We start from the raw sequence: 26,318 nt of genomic DNA on the forward strand, positions 1-26,318 counted from the left end.
TAAAGACAGGAACAGGAAATATTGGACTTGTCTCTTTCGCTCCATTACGGTTTCATTTTTGTTACCGTGAGTCATAATCTTGTCAGTGTAAGTTAAGACTTTTCTTAAATCATGTCATGGTTTGTTGGTACTCAGGTGCCCTTTTTTTGGGTGGGTTTTAAAAATGACTTTTTATTCAAAAGAAGTGCAGTTATCTTTAAAGTTTGCTCACTCATTTCCTGATGAAGTCCTTTTCCTGTCACAACTGAGGTCATGTCTTTAGGAATTTGATAAAGGGATTTTTACACTTTGTCACCAATAAATACTTTGACTGCTGCGTCTGAGTGTGATGATAAATGATGGCTGCTTTGCAGAGTGACGTCCTTCATACCCCCACCTTCTCTCTCTTTTTTCCAGGATGTTTGTTTTTCTAGTTGTGCATCCTCTGTCTGGGCTCCTTGTAATTGCATCACTATATTACACAGACACTATTTACAACTGAGCGTGCCATTTGCCTGTAATACCATTCATCTTCATGCACTGTGTAATGGCTTGTTGGTCCCAAACTTAGACACACAGGCTCTGGATACAAGTAATATTTAATATACGCATGCTATATAATTTAATGTAACGTGGAAAAGCAACAACTAAGCAGCATTAACAACCTTCAGCCTTTAAGACTGCTGCATGCGAACAAACACACATCTGTGGTAGAAAAGTAAAATAACAAGCCACTGCTGCATGTTCTGCCTGTCTTGCAAGTCATAGACTGTATATAAAAGATGGACACAGCTTTCCGATGTGAAAAGTAAAGCCAGCCTGGAAATCTACTTTCAAGATTTATTGAAAACAATAAGATGTTCATTTTGTAAACTGTGGACCCAATAAGAGGGAAATAAGGATAAAGCATGAAATGTTTATGACTGGCTCAACCTTGTGATTGACAAGTCACTATTGTCGCCTCTGTCAGTGCGCCCTAGGGTGGCTGTGGCTACAATGTAGCTTGCCATCACCAGTGTGTGAATGGGTGGATGACTGAATGTGTAAAGCGCTTTGGGGTCCTTAGAGACTAGTGAAGCGCTATACAAATACAGGCCATTTATTGTATGAGTGGCCATTGGAAGCAACAGTGAAAATGACGAAGGGTTCAAAACAGTCAAGTCCAGTTGATAAGTTAGCGATCCACCCTCTTCTTCAAATATGGCCACTGCTTGCTATAAAAGGGGGAAAACCAACATGGCAACATGGAGTCCTAAGCCAGGCGGTAATGTGATAGCTGCTTTAGTTATTTATTTGTTTATTTATGGGTCCAGTCTTGCCTCCCATGGATAGGACTAGACTTTGTACAAAATATTATCTCAAAAAGTCTGAAATTAAAGGAAACATGAAGTCCTAGTCTTAGATTCCGTGTAAAATTTCTGTATAACAGTGCAGGTGAACTTTATAATATATAAAGTTTCTGTTTTATGTCAAATTGTTTAACATTAACTTTAACAGAAATATTCAGTTTATTGTCATGCATGAAGAAAAACAGCGTACTTGGTGTTGCACTGATTTCTGCCCTGTCATAACTATCAGTATGATCTCTTGGTCTTCCTTTGTGTGTACTGAGGTCTTAAAATCCCTTGGTTATGATTTTGTAAATGGTGCAGGATCCCTCCTTTGCACCCAGAATGCAGGCGATGGACAACAGTTTGAAGATGTTCTCTTTACCTGTAGATGGCGCATATTAACACACCTACACCTCCTAGGTTTAAACTCTTTTAACCCCCCCATCTTGCATTCAGGTGGTACAGTTTGGACTGTAGGTTCAGACCACAGACTGCATATAAAGTCGATGGCCCAGATTTGCAGTTTTGAACCTGCTCTGCGGTTAGATGATAATCAGTGGGTTCATTCTAATGATGTCCTTGTTATTACTGTACCTAACTGCACAGTGGGGGCAACGCACCACAGGCAATACGCTCACATGTAGAAACAGTGTAATGGCTGCTGACATTGTAAGCGCAGCTTCCCACTAATGTGGGTTAAATATCTGGAACATACTGCAGCCTCATTACTATTCAAGCCACATGCAGCCTCAGACAACTGCCTGCTTCCTTAATATTATCTCCTATTACTGTTATGCCTGTGAGCATATTAGTGGCTTCTCCAGCTTCTCCTGTGTTGTTGTTTCTGTGCGTGTGTGTGTTCGTGTGCATCTTTTAGGTGTCTGTCAGCTACGGTCCAGTCGTCACCAATGTTGTAATCCCATAAAAGCTGACAATGAGGCAAACCAGCCTTGAAACGACACGCACGCTGAGACATAGTCTGTGTCGGCGCTCGGCTCGAGCTGAGTCCGTGACATGAGAGATGAGAGGAATAACCTATTCAGTGTGCTTTGTCAGTGCCCGTGTTTCATGCAGTGTAAAATGGAAAAGATAGGAAGAAGAGATTGGCTTTCTGCAGGCGTACAGTGGGAGTAAGCATCTGTGTGTGTGCCCGAGTGTGTTTTATGGCGAGCTGCATATCCTAGCCGACACATAGTTTGCTCTAGGGGGGAGTTTCTTTGGCTATGTCACATGCTGCACGTGAGTAGCAGAGGTTGGGGGCAGGCATTATGCAAGATACTCTTTAAAAAGAAATACATACACATCCCAGAAGGTGCTGGTTATCCTGCCTGCCACTCCTTCACCGTAGTGTTTAATGGCTTGGGAAATTGCTGTTACCGGTGGGGCCTGGGCAGTATTGAGATACTGGGATGATGAACACCACCTGCTGTGCTTCACTTCAAAATGAACATTTGGAATCCAGGTCCGCAGTGTGCATCTGAAATAATAAACGGGGGAAAAGGAGGCCCTTTTAAGCTTAGACGGGGGGGACCATGTTACTGTGTTGTTGTACTTAGATCGTATGAAAAGCCTCTATGTCCTTATATACAGTCTGTGTTTGCACTGCAGTGTAGGCTTACTGCTGTGTGTATGTGAGCAGCATTTCAAGGGCCAGAGTTTGTGGCCTCGAGCAAGTGTTTGGGATGCCGACAGTCTCATGGCCTGATCTTCTTTTGAAGTAAATTATACTTTCCTTAAAAGTTACATAGTTCCAGTTTTTGTCTTTCAGAGGAAGCTGCGGATCCATAGCTAGATCACCCACGGAAAAAGTCAGGTATTCTGCAGGGCCAAATCTGTTAATGTCCCCGAACTCTAGTCTAATGAGTATATAACATATAAATTGGGGAAATCTATATATCTGATTTCTCTTTAATCCGTGAATATTTCAAGACATGCATTCGTGTCCAGGACGTTAATAGTCAATCATTTGTGCAACAATAAGCTTCTGTCCGGTCTCGTGTTGATGGGGATCCCCTCTGAACCCACCCATCCATTCCTCCACCCACTGGTGAAAGCGGGGAAGTTGAAACTGAGCGCACAAGGATCTGCGGACTGCCAGGCCCTGCTTTATTTAAAAAATAAAAAAAATAAAAATAGAAAGACCCCAGGTCATTTTATTCATTATCGACGTTTACCGTGTACCTCATTTGTTGTCCAGTGAATTATTTATCAAATAAAAATTCTAATATTTATTCCCTGCAAATCATCCGTCTCCCGGCTGAGGAGCGATAAAGGAGTGGGCGGATTGGGGGGGGGCGCAGTCATCATTTAAGAAATCCCTGGTAGGACGCATGCGTGTGGATTTTGAAGAGCATACGCCATATTGAATTCCCGTAGGAATCAGCTAGCAAATTTTCGAGCTAGCGGTGTAAAAGGGGGCCACTTTATCAATGGTCCTAATTCGGTTTAATGTTCAAACGCGTCTGTTCTCGTAACCCCGGACAGCGTAGCGACCTTTGAAAGGTCCGAGAAGCGGCGCAGGTTCATCACGGGCTCGGAAGTGTTAGGGACTTGTCGGGGGGGTTACCAGAGAAAGAAGTTGAATGGATCCGAGGGTAGCTTGGATTCAGCCCGAACAGAAAGGACCTGCGAACGCCTTATGGATGCACGTCTGGGAGACCTCTCAGGGAGTACGGACTCTCTCCGCTCAGCAGCAGCTCCACAATCAAAACCACAACCAGTGTGTGAATTACGCGGTTTTAAAAAATGTGGCGACCGCCGTGGCTTCGAGCAAGAGCATCTGCAGCAGCAACGGTAACGTTACAGGAAGCCTGAGCAACGGCAGCAGCCATCGTAGCATCACGAACGGCGCTGCACACAGTAGTAGCGGTAACGGCAATGCGATTCCTCCGCTGGGGAGAGCACTGTCCAACAGGAACGTACACAACTCTTTAACCCCGTCGAACATCAGCGAACCAGGTGAGGGGAAAACTGCGTCCCATAAAACGGGATCTGCCTCGTCGTCTTCGCAGGAATCCGGGACGGACAGTCCCCCCTCCAGCTGCTCACTCGAGAGGACTATGGATAGAAATGTTACGGGGAGTATTAATAACAACGTCGGGGGTGCCAACCTGCTCTTCAACTTGAGAGACAGCATGGACAATAATGTCAACCTTTACCATCACCGTCACCCGCAGGAGCACCAGGCTTTCAAGTTACAGCAGATTTGCGTGAACCAGCATCAGGTTCACCCCTCTGTACCTATTAATCAACCACACAGTCACCACCCGGGCCGAAGGAAAAGTGACAACAAGGCGAGCACTTATGGGATGAATTATTCGATTTCCAACTGCACTAATGGCAATTATGCGAGCACTTGCACGCCCTGGAAGACGAGGGAGTACAGCCCAGGGGTACTCGGGTGAGTGACTTAACCGCATCGCTGATTTGTGGTGAAATAAGCTGTAATAAGTTGACAAACGTCTCCTGACGCTGTCGTCTGTTTGGCAATATAAACAGTATAGTTATATATTATACTCTTGTTTTGCAATGCAGTTGGATTATGGCGGTACACTGAGTACTGGAGAGTAAGCTGGACATTTTTCTTCTTGCCGTTGGCTGATTAGCTAACCGTTATAGCTGCGTAAAGGCAGCCGCAGACGGCCAGAAAAAGACCGGAAGTGCCGTGATTTGGTATTCAGAAGGTTAAACTGGGCCGTTACCGAACACGATAATTCCAGCAAGCTGTCGAGCCCAACTTTTAAGTAAAGCAATAAAATGTATTCTGAAGTGTTGAATAATGTGTTGGCGTGAAGCGAGTTTGAGTAGATTTTCTTAATGGTCTATTTATTTAGAAGGTGCCGACCGGATACGCTGCTTTTAAATGTAGTCCGTTAGTTAGCCTAAACGAGGAGCCTAAAGCTAATTTACCCAACGGTTTCCTATGCAGGCTGGACTTAACGGGAAAAACTGTTTAAAACAGAATTACAACCTTTTTATTCCTCCAGTGAAATGTAATTACACAGAACTAGAAATTAAATATGATAATCTATTTACAACATTTTTTTTGTTGACGAGGTTGAAACCAGCTTAATTTGAACGATATGGACAACTGCACTTAACCTGTTAGCAATCTGCTGTGGTGAATCCGAAAAGTAATCTGGCAATCTGACAGTGAGCGTGGGAGGTGAAACCTGCGAGATTAATTCTCAATATTGACTGTTTTAAACATAATTCGATACAATTTGTGGGGGGAAAGGACTAGTTATGTGCAAGGTACGTGCTTTAGTTCAGAATTAATTACCTTTGTGCCCAAGTTAATTTGGGTGCACTCCCTATTTGCAGGTTATTCTTTGTAGAGATCTGCCAATATGACATAACATACAGGGTGGATCCCAGAGTACTGAAGTATGATTAAAATCAGTTTCCAGGAACTCGCTTTAGCCACAGATTAGCTATATTTTCTTAGTATTGAGTTCACCTAAAATTAATGTCTATAAATGGTAAATAAGGGTTGTTTAAATTTGCAATATCTGCATTGTTGGTGTAATAAAAACACTAACTGAATAGCTTTTGATTTTCAAGTATAACTGAGCACTAACCGAAGCACTCCTGAAACAAATGAGCGAAGAATTTCTGAATGTGTTGCAGGAATTTGTGATATTTGTAATGGCTGCTTGCACCCATCTGGGAATCTTCTGTAACAACGAAACAGTGTTTGTCACGAAAGCAGTTCCACATGCGTGATGCAGAGTTTCCCAATTGCAGTGAAATCTAAGTGAGCTGAGAAATTTGAAGTTGTTAATGAATGTTTTCTTCTGAAACCACAGTGAATTTCATCTTGTAATTCGTGGTTCTACAAGTTTTCTGACACAAGTTTCAGCTTGTGTGCCGACTAGTGTTGCTTTGGTTTGCCTTCAGGGGTGCCCTTTAAAGTTCTGCACAGAGAGGGAGTTTCACTACAAACTGGAACAGTGTGAACATAAAAATACTTGTATGTTGTGGTGGAGTAAAGTTGTAAGCTTTGAGTGTTTACTGTAAGATTGCTTGTCAGGGATGGCTCTGGTAATAGCTATTATTCTAACTGTGGGCTGTGTGGAGTGTAATCGTTGGACGGTTAGCATGGATACACGCTGGACTGACTGGTTTGCTGACAGAGTTTTCACCAAGGAGTGGGCCCATGGGGCTGAGTGCATTTTCTTCAGGGCTCTGGTAATTGATTGTGACAGTCCCCCCCTGTTCTGTATTTCACACTGGCATCGTGGCATGCATTCCTAGGAAAAAAAAAAAAATGAATGGGTCAAACAGACTTCCTCTGTTCGAAGGCATTTAACTGGTCAGAAATCTGTACATTATATGTGCCCTGCTGTCAAACACAAATCCATATCAACAACGGGCCTGGGAGACTCCCAGGCCTACTCTGGCCCTCCAGTGTTTTGCTTAAACCTTGGTCAATTTCCACTCAAAACCTCAGGTGTGTGTTGTGCCGTTGTCTTTCCGTAAGCCAAATGTATTCAGTGAAGATGAGTATTCTGCAAAGCGTAGCTCCTCTGCACGTTGACCACTTTAGTTCAGGCTTATTTTTGGCTTGGTGGTTACAATATGGGGCAGGGCTACAGTTAGCCGAATCTAGGATGGTTAAATTGGTACTGATCAAAGAGACTTCTCATAAAGGCATAGAAAAACTTATGTTTTTTTTTTTTTTTTTTTTTTTTTTAAAAAACCCAAATATATCAAATTATTTCAGTTTGACTGTTACTGAAGCAGGCAGGTTTAGTAACGTGGTTTTACAAAGTTGCAATTCCAAAATATATTTATGCATTTTCAGACTTCACAATTAGACCAGATTTCCTAATTGAGTTTTCCATTATCACAGTATTGGGAATCTTCCAGTCAAATCCAATATTTATCTCCATTTTCCCAAGAAATCTGTTTGATATGCTGAAATAACAGCTGTAGCTTCTTGATCAAACGAGGGCACCAGTTCAAAATAAGACTGTTTGAAATTTGTTATTACTATGATCTGAAACAGGGATGCAATGATTTAGAAATAACAACAGATCAATAAAATAACAATGTAACATCTATGCAGCTTTTTTTTTTTTTAAAAATTTTTTTTTTAAAGTTTTTTTTATTTAAAAGAAAGAATCTTAAAATTTTTGCGACACAGCCAATTACAGGTGGTCAGATCAGTCTAAATGACCCAACCCAAACACTGGTATTGGATCGATACTAGAGGAATAGGATTGATCGTTTGTTTGTATTCTCCGAGTTCAGTATGTAGCCCACTGAACTGTGTTAACGTTTTACTTTTGGGGGAAATGTAAGAAACCCCCTCAAAAATCTCAAACATCCACTATGAAAAATTAAAATGTTCAGTTTACAAATTATTGATAATTAATCTCATAAGTCATGACACAGTGTTCTCCACTGCATAAGCCATTTGATGCACTAAACGTATCAGTGTCTGCAATATGGCTGCATTTCCTCGGTATTGGATCATAACAAAATTTGCAGTATCGCACAGCACCACAGCTGACGCATATGGGCCAGCGACACTGGTTAATGGCATTTTATTTTCCAGTATGTTGATATCAGTCAACAGGGTCACTGCTAGCTAATGGATTCCTAATTTAAAGTGGGCCCATGCTAGTCTAACGTGCCGTCAGCAATTTCAAATAAAATTTGCCTAGATGTCCAAAGAACATAATATGCAACTGTTAAATGTAACTCTTACTCCACTGGAATATTACCCATTTTAATCACTTTAACAATATAATATAAAACTTACTGTCTGAAAATACTTGGAGACCTAAAATTCTTTTCTCATTGTCTCACATATGTAATGCTTTAATGATAGAAACATTAAACAAAGTTTGAGGTCAGTTTATGTACCTCTGTGACCTGAAAGCTTGGGCTCAGATGGTTTTAAAAACACTATTTTTTTTTTTTCTTCTACTCCTGGCTCTCTATGATGTCAGTGAGAGCAGATATCCCCAATATGGTCATCTCCCGCCCCTCCCACCTGCTGTTCAAACCTTCTGTTCCCCCTTCAGACAGAGCATGAACTGGGGACCAGTGTAAGATGATTAAGGATTATATTGATGTGTGAATTGTGAAAAGCTAATCTGGAGTCTGAGAGTAAGAATACGAAGCTGGAACTGAGTATAAGTCCCCTTACATGGCAGCTTATTTGGGATAATGCGCTTTCTCAAATGACACTGTGGTGCAGAGAAGAAGCATTACTCGTGATCTGGTTTTACCGGGATGTTACAGAGTGATGCTTTTTTGGGGGTGGGGGCTGTCATCAATCACTTGTAGAGTTGAGGTTCATTAGCAACAGCTGATACAATCCACCACCTGCCGCATTTGTCATATTAAACACTGAACATGACGATCGGTACCTGCTAAAATGAGAAGCCACTTCCTGAAGGTTTTGAACCCTGTGACACTCTTGCAAGTCGAAGTTCATTTTCATTAGGGAAGCTTTCATTAGTGCTGTAACACTACCAGGCTGAGGTGCATATTCATTACACCTTGAGATCTGCTTGTGGCATCGATTATGTTTTAATAAGCTGTTGCAGTGTTTCGCAGTTTGCAGTGTCCATGTAATCATGAGCTTTGTTAGTACATCGGCAGTAGCAGTGTGAACCTTTCCAGAGCAGTGACCACGTAGTTGGATTATTTTTTAGTTCATTCTTGTACTTAACCCTTATTTGTCCTTTTGTCCAGACTCCACGAAGAGGTGATGGATTTCTACAAATACATATCTCCTCGGCCGGAGGAGGCAGCTATGAGGAAGGAGGTGGTGAACCGGATAGAGGTGGTCATCAAGGAGCTGTGGCCTACTGTCGATGTATGTCACGCATGCACACGCACACATGTTTGTTTGGATCAGCATAAATCAGAGACTTCACTGATATCCTGTCAGTGTTCCTAAATCATAGCTGAAACTATCAAATGTTTCAATACAGTACAGTGTCTCCCCCCCCCCCCCCCCTTTTTTTTTTTTTTTATAAATTATTATTATTTTATTTTTTCTTTCTCTGTCTGGGGAAAAAGACGCTACCTTTGATCTTTTTGGGCCGCAGCTGGCAGTCTTTGAAACTAACCTGGATCCACAGCAGGTGGAGCACCAACTGTTTGTTTTTTAACTGTGCACATCTATGCATACCAGCCTTGCTCTCACTACACCCTCCTTTAACAGCTGTACATTTTAATTCAATGATTTTATTATTTAAAGGAACATGCTTAAATTTTGAAAATTCGGCTAGTGCTTTTTAAAAACTATTTATTTTTGACTGAATAATTTCATTAGGCTACAACCCTTAAAAATGAGCTTAAATTAGGCACAAACATTTCAAAAACTATAAAGACAAAATGTATTAATAGGACATTTGAAATATCACTGGACAAGAGATGACATCAGTTATTGCGATCAGGAAGTGTGATTGGGCGTGAGAGATTAGTCAGCTCGGATGTTTTTTGGCCAGGTTTAGTGACTTAATTACCTGGCAGCGTCACAGGACCGTAGGTGTGCATGTCCAAGTTTCAGTCTGGCACATGTCACCCCTCCTCCTGTTAAACCGCAAGCTAACAAACAGACTCCTAGTTTTAATTTTCTAAATAACAGACAGACGTGAGATTGGCATCGATCTCTTACTCACACTTTTGACCAAACTGTTCCTCTTCAACAAAAGTACTATGTGTCAGACCCAACAAAAACTGACCTCATACTACCACTGTTTTGTAGTTTCCTTAGAAGGAATGACAACATAATTAACTAACTGGAAAGCAGTTATGAGACACTCTTTAAAACAGAAAAATTAGTGTCTGTACTCGCACTTGAGAGGTGTAGAAATTGTGATGGAGGATCTTGCAGCTGGTTGAGAAGAGTACAGCGAGGCGCGGTTGATGCACCGCCTCTCTCGTTGCTTAATCATGTAAAACAAGCGCAGCAGTGATTTGTTGGCTGCCAGTCTTCACCACTTCTGCTGTGAGCCACATTGTCAGGTAAATGGATCAAGCCTCGGATTGTCCCAGCCTCCCTTTTCATTTCCATGTATTTACCCTGGCCTGTCGTGGTGCTTTTGCCTTGACGGAAAAGGAAATGACTCCGCTTCCTTTGGAGAGCATTCACTTGCAGCCCTCAAGCACAGCATTTTTGTTCTTTGCTATTGTGTACTTAATTTGGCAGCGTACTTAACTTGGCAGTGTTTACAGTCTCTGAAGTAGGGAGCCGGAAATGCCTAAGTCCTGGTCGTTTGCAAACATTTGAACTGGATATATACAGCACCACCGCAAATGAGCTAGAAGTGTAGTTGTTGCAAGTTGCCAAGCCCTTTATGGTTAGAATGTGATGTGAAGAGCTGTAACACGTCAGCTTGTATGCCATGAATGACAGTGATTTTTGGTCATTTTCACACTTCTGTAACCATGTTTTGCCAGGTCCAAATATATGGCAGCTTCAGCACAGGGCTGTACCTTCCAACAAGGTAAGAGCAGGATTTAAATTTATTCAGTTTTTAAATAGCCAACTTAATTTTGTTCCTGATTTGTTTTGCTGTGAGGTCATTTAAATTTTAGGACTAATTAATGTTTGTTTAAATTAGTTCATGTATGTTTTTTGCCCTTAGTGATATTGACCTGATGGTGACTGGGAAGTGGGAGCGCCCGCCACTGCAAGAGCTTGAACAAGCTCTTCGCAAGCATGAAGTTGCCGACCCTAACTCCATTAAAGTGCTGGACAAGGCTACAGTAAGTAGAGACAAGCAGGTCGTGCTTCTCCACTCTGTGCCTGTGTGCACCTATAGCATGTCATTGCATTTGGGCCATCACACTGGAGCACAGCTGATTTATTGGTGGGACAATACTATCAGCCAATATTGGCTATTTTCTGCGTTCATAGCGGCCAGCAACTGATCCTTTATTGCAGCTGGTTGAGAAGACTTTAACGAGTTATTGGCTGGTATTTCTTAAAAAAAACAAAACAAAGAAAAACTAACACTTGATGGTGAAAAATGCTTTCTAATATATTAGTCCAAACTATCCCATAGGTTTAGTTGGATACCTGTTAGCTAGTCGAGCCGCACTGATTTATTGTTGGACCATAGATTGGCGACTTGCAAATCTAACTGTATTGCCATTCACAGTGGCTGCTAAATGAAAAGCATGGCTTGTTGACACGATATCTGCAATTTCCTGGTTAGCAACAGAGTCCGGAGTAGCATAAAAGAGTATTTGAAGAAAATGGAAAACATAAATGAAACTCATAATAAACTTGATGGAAATCTGTTTTGTGGGCCTCAAAAAAAAAAATCAGTTGTCAAATACGTCACATTGTTAAATCACCTGCTGTATCAGCTGGGCTCTACATGACATCTGTTTCTTTATAGCTCAGTATTTTCTACAAAAGAAACTTGTGAAATGTTTCTACAGAAACAGACGGATTAATAAAGACAATTCAGAAAATTAACATAAATGTCAAAATTAAAAACTACTTATTTCTCAGTAAGGAACTACATGATAAATTTCCACCCTGTGTATAAAATAGTAATTGATTGCTTTGGCCTAATGATAAAATGATAGTTCTTCACACTAACTAATAAATGCTTGTAGCTCCAGTAAAGAGAAATCAAGAGGAGAGCTGGAAGAAATCCAGGCAAACAAAATTTGCCACCAAAAAGCTCTTGTGCACTTCCAGTGCCCAGAAGTATAAAGCTTTGACTTATTCCCTTTAATGTCCATTTTAACCTGTGAGACACTGTCAGTGTCGTCCATCTGTTTGCCTCACAGGTGACACATTTCCTGAGTTGTGGTGGACTTTCTGTCAATTTCTTTCTTGATTAATAGTCTGCTGTTTTTTGGAAACCACTATGATGCGAATGCTGAAGTGCGTACTTTGTCTGCTCTTGTTCACCCAAAATGAAAACTTGCCGTCATCTGTTCAGCCGAGGTCGGTCATACTTTACTTATCGACTCATTTCGGTTCCACAGCAACTTCCCTTCATTGTGTCAAAGCCATCACTCTGCAGCTCGGGCTAATGTGTGCACCTACTTCGGAGGTGTTTATAGCTCCTATCCTGCAGGGATACATTTGAAAACAGCAACTCAGTGGCCCGCACAGTCGTCGTGTGGGCTGTGCACACAACCAGGCAAGCGACCACAGGCTTCAGTGCCTTCTTGACTGACATGATAATAAGTAGTTAATGGCTGAGTTTTCATTTTTGAATTAGCTTTTATTTCTAAAAGCTTGTCATTTGGGACAGTTGTTCCTTTTTTTCCCCTTCCCTTTTTTCCTCTTTGTGTTCCAGGACACAGTGAGCATGTTTTTACAGAAAGACATGACTGTAGTGTTTGTTGAGCCATTTCACTTCATCTTTCAGGTGCCAATCATCAAGCTGACCGACCAGAGGACTGACGTCAAGGTGGACATCAGTTTTAACGTAGAGACTGGAGTCAAGGCTGCAAGCTTCATTAAAGGCTACATGAAGGTGAGAGGTGCCTTCAGCGCTGGAGATTTTACATGGTTGGCGATACAGACGGGGTATTACTTCATATATCTGTTTGTGTGTCAGAAAGATTACACACAAAACTAAGCCGGTTTTCATCAAATTTGACGGAGAGCTGGACAAAGCATGAAGTTAGAACTCATGACATTTTGGTTTAAACCAGATCACTGTTCCTAAAACTGCAAATTAGATCAACGGCTTTGGTTGAAGATGCATTTGTGATTTGCGGACAGAGCTGGGATTCTGAAGCAAAAACACATGAAAGTCACTGGAAACTGTTTGACCTTTCTTTGATGATCACCCCTCCATCTTAAAGCACTCTCACGGGGCTTCGCTGGCTGCTGGCTGTGGATGTTTCTCCTATTTTTGCAGTAGCACAAATAACTACCCTCACTCACACACTTCACCAGTCTGCTGCCTGGTTGTGGGCGCTGGCTTTATGGAGCTAGGAGTGGCCATGTTTGGTGTAGTGATGGACTGACAAGTTGTTAGCTAAATGAATTAGCTCAAAGCAAGGCATATTATTTGCTGTTTTTAACATGGGGACTTGCATTGCTGCTGCTTACTTATGAGCAATGTGTTAAATCGTACTAGGCACAGAGGGGGAGACTTAGTTATTTCCTATAATTTGTTGTCTAAAGTCAAACTTCATGGCTATGTGTAGTTCTGGTACTGCTTTCTTTGTTGACTTAGACCAGAAGGCAACAGTGCACAGTAGAAGGAATACACTCAGATGGAGGAAGAGAGCAGGAAAAGGTCATGTTTTCATATTTGAATTTAAAAAAAAAAAAAAACCCACTGGAGGAGTCACATAATTGCTGTCTTGCAGTGAGGTGGAAATTGGAAATTCCCTCTTTGAATATAGCTTACCCAGCAGTTTAAACCATTACTCTTTACTTCACTCCAATCTTGTACCGGCTCATCTCATGTCCAAAGTGAAGCCGGAACAGAACCAGCAACATCGCTCCGTCAAGCCCCCATTTAACTCCGTCAGAGTCTGTGTCCTGCTGAAGCTCTTGTTGCTAAATCTGCACAGCAGAGGTGAGTTTCGCACAGAAACTCCTACTAGAGTTTGATCCATGCCCACTTTAGTCACAGTTTTAGAAACTAATGCGGGAAAGGAATTCCAGGTGCCGCTGCTGCCGCAAGCTATCAGATTTTGTTGGGGCTTTTGTTTGCTGCCGTGGTTGCATGTTGGAACGGCGATCGCTGGGAATGCACGTCACAGCGAGAAAGCCTGCTGTTGACAACCACAAACTACACCAACCCAGAGAGCTGATGTTGTGAACATGTGGGTGTGACAGACTCGGTGCAGTCTTGTCATTGAAAGGTCACCTCAGAGTTGATTTTCACATGGTGGCCAGTAGGGGTGCAACGATATTCGTATCGATATTGAACCGTTCGATACAGTGCTTTCGGTTCGGTACGCATATGTATCGAACAATACAAAATTTTTAATTTATTTTATCAACTTTCCTTCTGACGATGCTGTCTGTGTTGAGCGCTCGGTGGATCTGCGCTCGACAGTGCAGCCTAGGCGGAGTAGTTGAACGCAGATTCACTGAGCGCAGGGCAAGCTAGCGAGACAGAAGTTAAGCTCTCCTTGCAACATGGCAAATTGAACCTCCCCCACCCTCATTCAGATCTGGCGTTTGGAACTATTTTGGTTTTCATGTGACGTATGACCCTGAAGGTAAGCGCGTCATGGACTAAAGTAAAACAGTATGTTGGATGTGCCATGCAATGCTTAATTACATGGGTGGGAGCTAGTGTGTTAGCGCAGTTAGCTCGTTAACGTGTTGGCCGTCCAGCCCCATGCACGGGGCGATCCGCGGTAGCTCGTTAACGGAGATTTGCCGTGTTGTGGCGTTAACGTCAGTTCAACGAGATTTACGCTGACAGCACTAGTGGGAACACAACGAATATGACTGCACATTTACTCCAACATCATCCTAGTGCAAAGACAAGTAGAAGCAGACAAAAACAACAAGCACGCATGCTACAAACTTTACCCGAGTCATTTAGACAGCCGTTAGCACATGATTCTCCTTATGGGGACCTGATATGTTTAATATGCTGCTGAGAATATAGCCCAGAAGAAGCGTATAGTATAGCTTTTATTTTGGAAAGAGACATTTCTCTGTAATAAACTCTCTTTTCCAAAGATGAGTGATTCCTCAATCAGATACAGGGCTCGCAATATCGCTAGCCCGACGTCCTGGGGCTAGCGATTTTTTTTTTCCAGTCGGGCTACCAAAATCTATCTCTGCCCTGCCCGTCGGGCTATCGTAGGAAGGAAAAATATATGTCAATGCTTTTGCATTCTTTCAGAAATGTAGCTGGGTAATTATGTCATTGGCATCGGTGAGCCACTGTCAATATGTGACATATTGAAATCGCGTTTGAATTTGCGCTTGTTTTTTTGCTTTCACTTTGCAATAGTGCGAACTGTGTATAGAGAGCGACAGCACTGATTGGTGAGTGATGATAATTTGCGCACCAATTCCTCTGACATCGTCTTATCAATCGTTAGCTTACTATGCAAACATGACAAGTGAAATCTCCCGCAGCAAGCTTAAACATGTGAGAGGTTGATCGCGCAGAGAATCACTGAGCTTATGTGAGTGTGTAAAAGCAGCAGGATATATATTTTAGTTCTGCTGAGCCAAATAAGACAGGTCAGGGTGAAGAAGTGACAGCCAAAGAAAAGCTTACCACAAAACGGAAAAGTTATGACAAATCAGACTATAAGGCAAAAAGAAAGTGCAGCTTTATGGTTTCATGGACAAAAGAATTTCTGTGGCTGCAATATGACGAGCTATATAACCGGGGGTGCACATAAGTGGTCCGCAGGTGCGCATTCGCTGTCAAAATAAAAAATGCGCACAAGATAAGAAGTTGCAACGCGTGTTTGCATACATAAGATTTTCAGGAGGAGGACAGACATTTGTTTAGAACTCTTAAAGATGTCGAAGAAGCTCCTTTAAGCAATTACTGTGATGTTCCTCCACCTCCAAAGAAATGTCAGGAGTCCGAACCACAAAAGAAGCGCGTATTCTCGGAAAAGTAGTTGCAGGAGGTGAGCTGGCTTCAAACAAATGATGAACGCACAGAGATGTGGTGCAGAATGTGCCGTGAAAATTTAATAAATGACAAATTAAAAAGGCATGAACATTTTTTTTGTATCGAAAAAATATCGAACCGAACCGTGAATTTTGTGTATCGTTGTACCCCTAGTGGCCAGGTGCCTCAGTGCATCCCGCAGTCTTGTTCTTACTCCTTAAAAGGATATTTGAAAAGTTGACAGCGCTCTGCTGCTCCACTGGCACAGATACACACATTCTGCCAGGAGCTTGTGCTGCCTTTTCAATTGGAAAATCAAAAAACAGGTCCCTCTGGATTATCACACGCACCTCATATTGATAGCTTTTTAGAAAGTTTGGCCCAATTGGCAGCTTGACAGTTGGAAGTCGGGGTTGTAACAATTCGTACATTGAACGACTGAAAGTTTCTGTATTTAGCTTCGTTGACTTGCTAAAAAAACATTACTTTCAGTAGTAATTAGGGCTGCACGATTTTGCATAAAATGAGAATCACGATTTTTTTTGGCTTAGAATTGAGATCACGATTCTCTTTTCCAGTATAAATATTTATTGCACTTATTAACTGCACATCAACTTCGTAACAGTTGAGACTGAACATAAAAACAATAAATAAACATAGAAACAAATGTCTCACGTTTTGTTGTTGCCGCAAAATGTTGTACTGCTTGAAATTCCGTCTCCACCGTTGCTTGACACTGCGTGTATAGAGCAGGTAGTGCAACAATAGAAAAATAGTTGCGGGACGGCACTGTGTAGCGTTTGTCTAGGGTGTTGATCATTTTCCTAAATCCCTTGTTTTGCACAGTGTTGATGGGAGCCATATCTTTGGTCAGGTGATAAGTGATAGCCTCCGTAATTTCTTTGTGCCTGCGGGAGTTCGACGTGTATAGGGAAGCGCTGTATAAGGTTCCCGTTATTGATGTTTGGGTGGTTGACCGGGACGGATTTTCTCCTGTCACTTTCTCGTCATCCCTGACGTGCTCTCCGTTGTTTTTTCCCTGCTAATTTTAGCAGCCAGCTTCTGTATCACATGGTATAAGGCTCCGCCCTTGTCATTTGTTGAGCAGGAAGAGTGAGCGCTTGTTTTCATGCAGATTACGTCCCGGATCAAAATGCGGTACAATCGTCACCTTTTTTTTTTTTTAATTTAATTTATTTATTTTTAATCGTTGTCATTTGGAAATGAGATCGCACATAAGTATGAATCGAGATCGCGATTTTCTAACGATTAATCGTGCAGCCCTAGTAGTAATAGTCTCTGTGTGCCTGCAGTGACTGTATAAGGATATCTGCTATTCTCAAATCATATCACTTGGATCACTCAAATCATACAAAGCCAAGAACAAAAACGGGAAATAAAAAATTGACCATCCAAATTTTTAACAATATTTATGATGAATATAAGGAAAAGCATTATATAAGACAGTTCTTATTTAAAGTTGACTTATTGATTTGTTGGATTCATTTGGGCTTGTGTTCTAAGTGTTTTTTGTTTTTGTTTTTGTTTTTTTTGGGGTGGTTTCTGAATCGAGTTAGTTTACAAGATTAAACTGCGTCACGTTCAAAGTTGTTCACCGTCGCTTTGGATCAAAGCATCAGCCTGTCCCTGAGTCATGAATTAGGCTGTTCTTTAGACAAAGATTCACACCCTTAATGAGATAATGATTGACGTGCTAGTCAGCCGCATCATTTCATCTCTTTACTTATAATGTAGTCTAGTCTCGTTTCTGACTCACAGTTCTACATATATCTCATTAGAAACCCTCTTTCTCCTGAGTGATTTATGTAGCTGGAGCCCGAGTCAATTTGTTTTTATCTGCGTTTACTCTTAAGATTCTGTGCTGCGCTCTGGTGTTTTCTTACTTAATCTATAGTTTGAATCAGGCATTTTCATTCCACATCTGTCCCTGCATTTTGCTTTCAGAAGTATCCAGTGCTGCCTTACCTGATCTTTGTGCTGAAGCAGTTTCTGCTGCAGAGGGATCTAAACGAAGTCTTCACCGGGGGCATCAGCTCCTACAGTCTCATCCTCATGGTCATCAGTTTCCTACAGGTACAGGGATGTCATGTCACAACAGTTGAAGCGGCTTATGTTGTAGTAGTGCTGCTTGATAATATCGTGTGCATATGTATTTATAGTGGCATAAGCAGAAGTAATTTATTAGCTGTTGTAGGACAACATAAAATCGAATCTTTATTAGTGAAGCAGTTGTCTCAAATACACCCTAATCCAATCTCTTTCCTTTCTCTTCAGCTCCATCCTCGTATCGATCCCACCAACCCCAGTGAGAACCTGGGAGTGTTACTCATCGAGTTCTTTGAGTTGTACGGCCGTAATTTCAACTACTTGAAAACAGGGATTCGCATTAAAAATGGAGGCGCATACATAGCCAAAGAGGAGATTATGAAGGGCATGACAAATGGATACAGGCCATCCATGCTCTACATAGAGGACCCTCTACTTCCAGGTGTGTGTGAAATACCATCTGTCTCTAAACAAATAAGACTTTAAGCTACATTTTCAGGTTGGCATTTATGATCCAAAGAGAGGTCATCAGTGTGTCATACTATGTTTGATTTTAATTTTTAGTATCATTTGGTGTTCGTCTTAAGACTGGCACAGCAGCTAAATGTTTAAACCAATTACTGTAAAGGGTTAAACCTGGATTGATTTGTTTAAAACAATAAAATGATTTTTAAAGATGCTGTATATATGTAAAACGGACATAAAATACAAACATTTGGAAAACTTTTTGAATACTTTAAGATATTTTTGCTATTGAAAGCTACACTTAGCCAGTTGGCTTTAATTTAGCTATGCTATGTTACTCTGGTAGTAGTTTGCAGTGTTAGATGATAAAGTAGCTTGAAAATAAAAAGTTAATTCACTATCCTGATCAGCCCAGGGAGTATTAACTGGCCTTATGTTACTAAGCTGGATAGCTCACAGTGTTGGAGCTTAGCTTATATCTGTGTTAGAAGGCATGCTAGCATTAGCCAGAACAGAGATGGCTTATAGTCTAATTATATTCTCCAAATGAAATGAAAGTCAGTCAAGAAAATACCCTGCTGATGTTATCCCAGGTTTGTCCTTGTCTTGAATCATCTATGCATTTGGCCAGAAGGGGCTTTTTTTTGTTTGTTTGTTTGTTTGTTTGGTTTTTTTTTTTTTGTTTTGTTTTGTTTTGTTTTTGTTTTTTTGTTTTTTCTGGTTAGCATTGGCTAACAGTATACTACTCGCTAATTTAGACAATTTGCTAAATACCCACTAAAGCAGCTAGCTAGTGTGGACTCTTTGGGGAGAGTGCCATCTATTTTTGGTTTTGTCTTGTGTTGAGAGCTGATATTTGCTGGCTTTAGTGATTAGTGTTCTCCTTTGGCTAACGTTAGCTTATTGGGGTGCAGGGAAGCTGAAGAAAAGCGTTGAGGCATTTAGTGTAGGGCCCAAATATCCCATTTCGCATTTCACTCACTGACGGTTTATTTTTTAAAGCTTGTATTATACAAAATGCTGCATAGTGCACTTTAATCACATGTATTTTTATATAGCTCACTCCAATACTCTGTCCATTGTGTGTTGAATAATACATTTTAAGATCAGTCATGCTTTGCACATTTTGCAATTAAGTAACAAGTAATCTAAAAGCCACTAACAATTTTAGAAAATGTAAAACTTGGTTAAAACCGGTTAAATTGGTCTTTTTAAAATTTTTCCTCTCTCGTTTCCCCTCCACCTTGTAGGTAATGACGTGGGAAGGGGTTCCTACGGTGCCATGCAAGTCAAGGAGGTGTTTAATTATGCCTTCATTGTCCTGAGTCATGCTGTCTCCCCGCTTGCACAGTCATATCCCAACAAAGACTGTGAAAGGTTAGAATCCAAGCTATTTAAAAGTAATACTGACACCTTAGATAAGAGAAGAGCTTTTTTTTTATTTAAATGTTTCTATCTTGTCCCTGCAGCACATTGGGGAGAATAATCAGGTTGACCAAGGAAGTGATCGACTACAGGGAATGGATCGTTAAGAAGTGGGGGGGCAGAGATTTGGTGCGACCGGACAACAGAGGTACAAATCATCGGGTTTCAAAACAAAATAGATGCAGTTTTGCCATTGATGCTATTAAATTGTCTCATTAAGCATCAGCTTTTTTTTTTTTTTTTTTTTTTTTAAAAAAGCATGATATATATTCTTACCACTAATCCTATTTCTTTAGTGTCGCCTCCCAAAAAGCCGGTGTCGGAGCAAGAGAACTGTGTGCTGGGAGGTGGTGTTGGGTCAGATGAGCAGCAAAGGGATTCAGTGTCACCCCACAGCGCGGACTCTCCCATGTCCATCTCCAGCCCCCAGCAGCACTCGTCCGCCTCATCAGTGTCCTCACTGTCTGGGTCTGATAACGTAAGAAACCCCATGCAGGACGAGTAACAATGCACACGCTGCTTGTATTTCTGATGTAGTTCTTGAAAAATACCAAACAGTTTCTTCTGATTATGCACTTGACATCCAGCATAAAAGGATAATGTTGCCACACACATGACATGACTACATGCCTCTTATCATTTCTCATGGTAGTACAGCTTAATTTACTGTCATTTTATTCTAGTATTCAGATGGAAATCTTTTTTTATTTATTTATTTTTTTAAACAATGTCCTCTGCTTTGATCCATCAGGACTCTGATTCAGCGTTGCCATGTCCCCTCCCTCCACCAACCCTGCCAGCTTACCCGCCTTTCCCACCACTCGGCCTAGCTTTAACTCCAGGCCTCAACATGAGCACCGGCAAACCTGGCATGGGAGGACACCATCTGCTCATGCCTCCAGGTTCCCAGGTAGGCACGCAGCCGTGGCTACAAGCAGCAGTGATTGCCTGAATTAGCCTGAATTTTACATGTAAAATGGGATTATATGGTGGTTAAAATTTGGACTACAAATGAAGCATATTAAATCAGTAGGGTAGAGAACAAGACATAAAATGTGCAGGTTTTTGCAGATTTTTATTGCAGTATTCGATTAAAAAAAACTAAACTACTAGATTTCCAATTTAAATTCTGCCTCTCTTTCCCCAGGCTCGCGTCTCACTGCCCGGTGGTCTAGCAATGCACTCCATGCCTGGCAGACAGGTGTGTATAGACACCGGGCTCCCCCCCTTCTTCCACATGCACCCCCCAGCCCATGCTCATGCCCCTGCCCCTTCCAGCCCCCAGCCTCCGCCCAGTCCCCACTCCAGCCACACACATAAGGTAGGCGCTGGATGCCACAACCACACTCAAATGCACTACTGAGACAACCTTGTCTCCCACACAGGGTTTCCACTCTGTCATTTCATTTCTTGTCTCTCTTCAGCGTCTTCATCCTATGTTACGTTTGTTATTTCTCATTTTATGCTGTCATTATTCTGTACAGGTTACATAAAAAATTCAATTGCTATTTGCGTTCCAATAACTAATGACATTGCTGCAGCTGTGATAGTGCTTAAAAACTGGTGATTTTCTTGTGCCCCGCCTTTATGCTAAACCAAGCTAGCTTTCACCCATATGCACCGCATTGGTCGCTGCTGTTTATTGTAATGATTGGTCAATGTGGCCGCTGCATTACCCAGAGGGAGCCACGCCTCCTAATGCATGCACCATGAAGAGGTTTGGTTTTGATACAAATGCCAGACATCTATTTATGGAAATTAGTTTTCCATACCACATGCATAATATATCTAAAAGGGAATATGACAAAATCTGCAGCTGGCTTTTCGTATGTTTTGGTGACGTTTAAAAAGTGGTGAGTGCTTTAAAAAACTGACTGCGAAATGTAAAAACTGAAGAGTTTACTTCAGCATTGAAATGACTCGTCTGTCCAATCCTGTGAGTCTTTATCGTTTGGAAACGTTCAATCAAACAAGAGCACAAATAATACTGTGCGCTTTTTTTATTTTGTTTTGGGTTTTTTTCCCCATATTTGTCACACTTAAATGTTTCAGATCATCAAAGACATTTTAATATTACACAAAGATAACTGGAGTATTAAGGGGGAAAAACCCATGCAAACCTACCTAACATTATGTGGAAAAATGAATTTAGTTTCACTAGCCGCACTCAGGTCTGATTACTGCACGACCTGATGAATCAAGATATCACTTAAAACATATCCTGTGTAACAAAGTGAAGTAGGCTAAAAGATCTTAACAGGCAACATATCATCATGCCGTGACCTAAAGAAACTCAAAGGATGAAACGTGGAGTCGTTGCCGTCTATTAGTTTGGGAAAGGTCACAAAGACATTTCCAAAGCTTTGTGAATCCAGCCAATCAACTGTCCACAAATGAAGAGAACTTGAAACACTGATGAACTTTTCCAGAATTGGCTGGTCTGCCAAAAAATAGTCTAAGAGCCTCAAAAACTCATCTAGGAGGTCTCAAAAGAACCCAGAACAACAAATACAGAACTGCTGGCCTTACTTGCCTCAGTAAGAGTTCCTTAGGAAAAACAAACGCTGCCAACTTAAAAAAACAAAAAAACGTTTGTCCCACATTTTTGAAAATATTCTGAGGACTGACAAGACAAAAGTTTAACTTTTTGCAAAGTTTGAGCCCATCAAACAACAGCTGTGGAACTAACACAGAATGTTATAGAAAAGATCATCATTGCAATAGTCAAAACATGATGGTGCTAATGGTGTGATGGTCTGCAGCTGCTTTACAGCTTCAGGACCTGGATGACTTGTTTTAACTGAGCACCATGAACTCTAGAAAATCCAGAAAAATGTCCAACCATCAGTTTGTCTTCTGAAGCTTAAACACACTGGGGTTATAACCAGTTTTTTTTTTTTTTTTTTTTTTTTTTTTTAAATAAATGGTTTTGGAGTGGACTAGTCTAAGTCCAGACTTCAGTCTGATTGAGATGCTTTAGCGTGTCCTTAAACAGGCCAGTCATGGTGGAAAACCCTCCAATATGTCTGAATTTAATCCTGGAAAGAAGAGTGGGCCAAATATTATGTTTCTGTCTAATATAAAAATCTATTTGATCTGAATCATGTGCATGTGACAAATATGCAAAACAAAAGAAACCAAGAAGGGGGCAAAGACTTCTTCACAGCAGTGGCAGCTTGTATATCGGTTCCTGCCTTCTAGCTCCAGCGTGCATTTATTTCTGTGTTGTGGTTTAAACACAGAGCAACCACAAAGACAAGTCCGCACACAAATCTGTTGGGATCACAGCTTTGATCCTTTTCCCTCAGTCTTCTCCTCGTCTCCATCTCTCTTCAGAACGGAGCCAAGTTCAACGGGAAGGGCTTCCACAATCCGCCACTGGTCAACAACGCTGTTATGGCTAACCGTGGATACACGCAGCATCACCGCAACACTTGGCGACGCAGGAAGAGGGACAGCCTGCCGGTTAGCCTGAGCAGATAGAAACCTCTCCTCGCCGTTTCCTCCGTCTCCTCTCCGACCGCATGCCGTGGCTCTTCGTTCGTCTTGAAGGAGGATGGACAGGCAGACAAGAGGACCAGAGACCAGCAGTTTTTACTCCGAGGGCTCCTCGACATGGAACAGCAGCCCTCAGCTCTGCATTTTCCTCCTCTCTGTACCTTCCCTCCCCTTTTTCTTTTCTTTTTTTTGCATGACTTTAATTCCATTTTTTTCAGTATTGTGTCTTCCTTCTCTGCGTTCAGGTCGGTTTACTTTTTTGGAACTTGGCATTGACAGTATTGCTAAGCTCACTTGACCTCATCTCGACCCTTGCAGCCAAGCTGCCCACGGTTTCCTTTTTACAGTTAATACACTTAAAAACAAACGTTTTTTTTTCCTCCATTTTGTGCAATAATGTTATTTTTCTTTTTGAAACTAAAGTAAGAGCTTATTTAATTTCGTGTGTGTGTATATGTAAAGGCATTTTTATACTGTTATTTTATTTTTGTAGAGTTTTAAATTTTGTTTACGAAACCTTTCCCCAGGCAGCATCTCTAAAGTGTGCGTGTGTGTGCGCACATCTCTCCATCAGGTTGAGATGGGCCCAGGTTGAAATGACCCCTCCCCCCTCTTCTTCTCTCCTCTCTTTAAATGTGGTCTGCTCAAGGGAAGCCGTATCAGAAAAGCATCATCTTGGCATTTCTGATCATTTCTCTTCACATGTTTTCTGAAAATGGGCGAGGTGGGCAACAAAAGGGGGGGAAAAAAAAAAAATTCCCTGTGGAAGTTTTGTTCCTCGCTCCAGTTTTTCTAAGGCATGCTGAGGGGAAGTTGAGGGAATGAAACTCTGCCCTGGGATATCCTTGAAGCACAGGGAGAGGCTCAAGTTTTGTGGCCACCTGAGGATTGAGTGAATGCGCGTATCTGTTTGCGTCTCTTGCGGGAATGTGTCGTTGTCTCATTTTGTCGTTTGGGGAGAGAAGGCTGGCAAAAGAAGGCTGGCCTGATAGCTTTGTCTTGGCCATATCTCTCTCCGCCCGGAGGATTTTCAGCCTGTTTTGTTTAGGCTTTGTGTTCATTTTTTCTTTTAAAGTTGTTGTTGTTGTTAATATTTTTTGTAGGAGCATTGGGGCCACGAAGGCAACAGCTTATCTGACTTGAATTAGAAGATCAAGAATGGCGGGCAGAAAGTCACTGAGCTGTGTCAGAGGGGGCGTGGCTGTGGAAAATCTGATCCCAGGGCTGAGGTCAGCTCTCTCCCGCAGCTGTAAATTAGCGCAGACCAACACTTTAGATGCTCAGCGATAAGGTTTCTCTCCTTTTTTTTTTTTTTTGTGGTCCTGGACAAAGGAGGAGGGAGTGAGGGTGGGGCCGTGGGGGGGTTTCTTCCTGAACCAAGGACCCTGAGTGAAGGGAATTATATTTTGATTCCATTAAGGAATCTTGTGTGTATTCGATTGCCAGGTACTTCCGCTAATTGTTTGCAATGCCTTTCTTTGTGTTTACTCGGGGTGTGTGTGTGTGTGTGTGTGTGTGTGTGTGTACCACGTTTTCCTGCGAGCACACCGCGCCACACAAATACACACGCTGTCGAAGGCTGTGACTCGCCCAGAAACACTACACATGCCGGTGTTATTACTATGCAAGTGGATTCTTCTAATTATTGTGTCAATTCTTGTATTTTATTTTTGGGGTTATTTTTTTCCCATTGACAAAAAAAGCAAAAAAAAAATGTATCCAAAAAAAAAAAACACTCACTGCTTGTTGGACTAGAGTGATGTTACTGACTGTCAGACTTCTCAAGCCAACACATGTAAACTCTAGCCCCCATCCCCTGACCCACACCCGTGCCACAACTCCCTTGTGTTTGTATGAAGGCCATGATGTGTTTAAGACCCAGTATTTCTGCATCTTGTCAGTCAAATGTAAGGAACAAGGGGGATGTTAATGTCAGTGGTCGGGTCTGAGTCTGTGTAGTGTGTGACATAGTGAAACGTGTGTGAGAAAGACTCGTGACTCGCCACCACAGTTGAATTTTTCTTTTTCTTTGGTAATCGTACACCCGATCGTTCACGAATGAGCGCCACCCACAGAGCGACTTGCTCTCTGCAGGTGCTCTTCGCAAAGGGCCAAAGTGTCCGTCAACAATTCCTGACCTTTTCTTACTTGCACGCATTCACTGCTGTTGCACTGTTTTGTTTTGGTTTTTGTTTTTTGTTGTTGAACCATGGCAGCTCGGATCTGTCGGTCAGAACTGCACAGCAGGTTTGCTGTTTTGGCCGATAGGTCACAGGGCAGAGCTGATTAAGAGCTAATCATAACCTCCAGCTTACAAATTCCTTTCATACTTAATAAATTTGACCAGAAAAATCAAAATCATTGACCAATGGAAAGGGTGAGAAGTTCTTGATGTTTTCTGGCGTATACACTCTCACCCTATTATTCCCCATTACATTTTTATTTTATTTTTTTTATAGATAATTTTGCGTCTGTAGGGTAATAATCAGAATTGAACATTCAGCACTGACTTTCATGCAGTTGTAGGCCAATAGTAATTTGATAACAAGAGGAATGAAGTTACCCTTTCAAACTGAGATTCTTACAGCCGCGTTTTGCTTCTAGAGCTCAGAACCAGCAATGATTTGAGACAAAAAAAAATTAAATTGGGGATCGAAAGCTGTTGGCTCGGTTAGAGTTGCCTGCAATCTTAACAGCAAAGACTGACATGCAGTATCCAAGGAAGTCTGTATGGAATAAAGAATTGTGCATCTCAGCGGTCCGGTGTAGCCAACTCACCCTGTCTACTTTCCTTTGTTCCTTTTTCCTCACCAGAGGGTCAAAACAATTAGGTCAAAGCTTCAGTTGCGCTCTTCCACATTGTCCTGACTTCTCCCGATGGTTTTAAAAGTGAGGCGGAAAAGGAAGCGAGGAGAGTTGGATACTTGACTTGGACCGCTGAGATTTTGGTATACACATGTACATGTAGATGCAATGTAATATTAACACCCCCCCTCTTCAT

The 26,318-nt window shown here is 41.7% G+C and overlaps 1 protein-coding gene across 2 annotated transcripts; it reads left to right on the forward strand.

Annotated features, from left to right (window-relative positions):
* Positions 1 to 432: 432 nt before the first annotated feature.
* On the forward strand, positions 433 to 26,318 carry tent4a (terminal nucleotidyltransferase 4A). Of its 2 annotated transcripts, none has more exons than XM_040020255.1 (13): positions 433 to 4,710; positions 9,021 to 9,144; positions 10,737 to 10,783; positions 10,925 to 11,045; positions 12,674 to 12,781; positions 17,828 to 17,956; positions 18,158 to 18,371; positions 19,645 to 19,771; positions 19,864 to 19,967; positions 20,116 to 20,297; positions 20,571 to 20,729; positions 20,967 to 21,140; positions 23,156 to 26,318. In XM_040020255.1, exons 1-13 carry the CDS (start codon positions 3,893 to 3,895, stop codon positions 23,300 to 23,302), a joined length of 2,454 nt encoding a protein of 817 aa, XP_039876189.1. In that variant the 5' UTR covers positions 433 to 3,892; the 3' UTR covers positions 23,303 to 26,318. The 2 variants fall into 2 exon arrangements, with proteins under 2 accessions (XP_039876189.1, XP_039876190.1); XM_040020256.1 differs by having other exon boundaries at positions 20,967 to 21,020.

Source organism: Simochromis diagramma, unplaced genomic scaffold (genome assembly GCF_900408965.1).
Source record: "Simochromis diagramma unplaced genomic scaffold, fSimDia1.1 OVJJ01000753.1, whole genome shotgun sequence".
In the NCBI taxonomy this organism is placed as follows: domain Eukaryota; kingdom Metazoa; phylum Chordata; class Actinopteri; order Cichliformes; family Cichlidae; genus Simochromis; species Simochromis diagramma.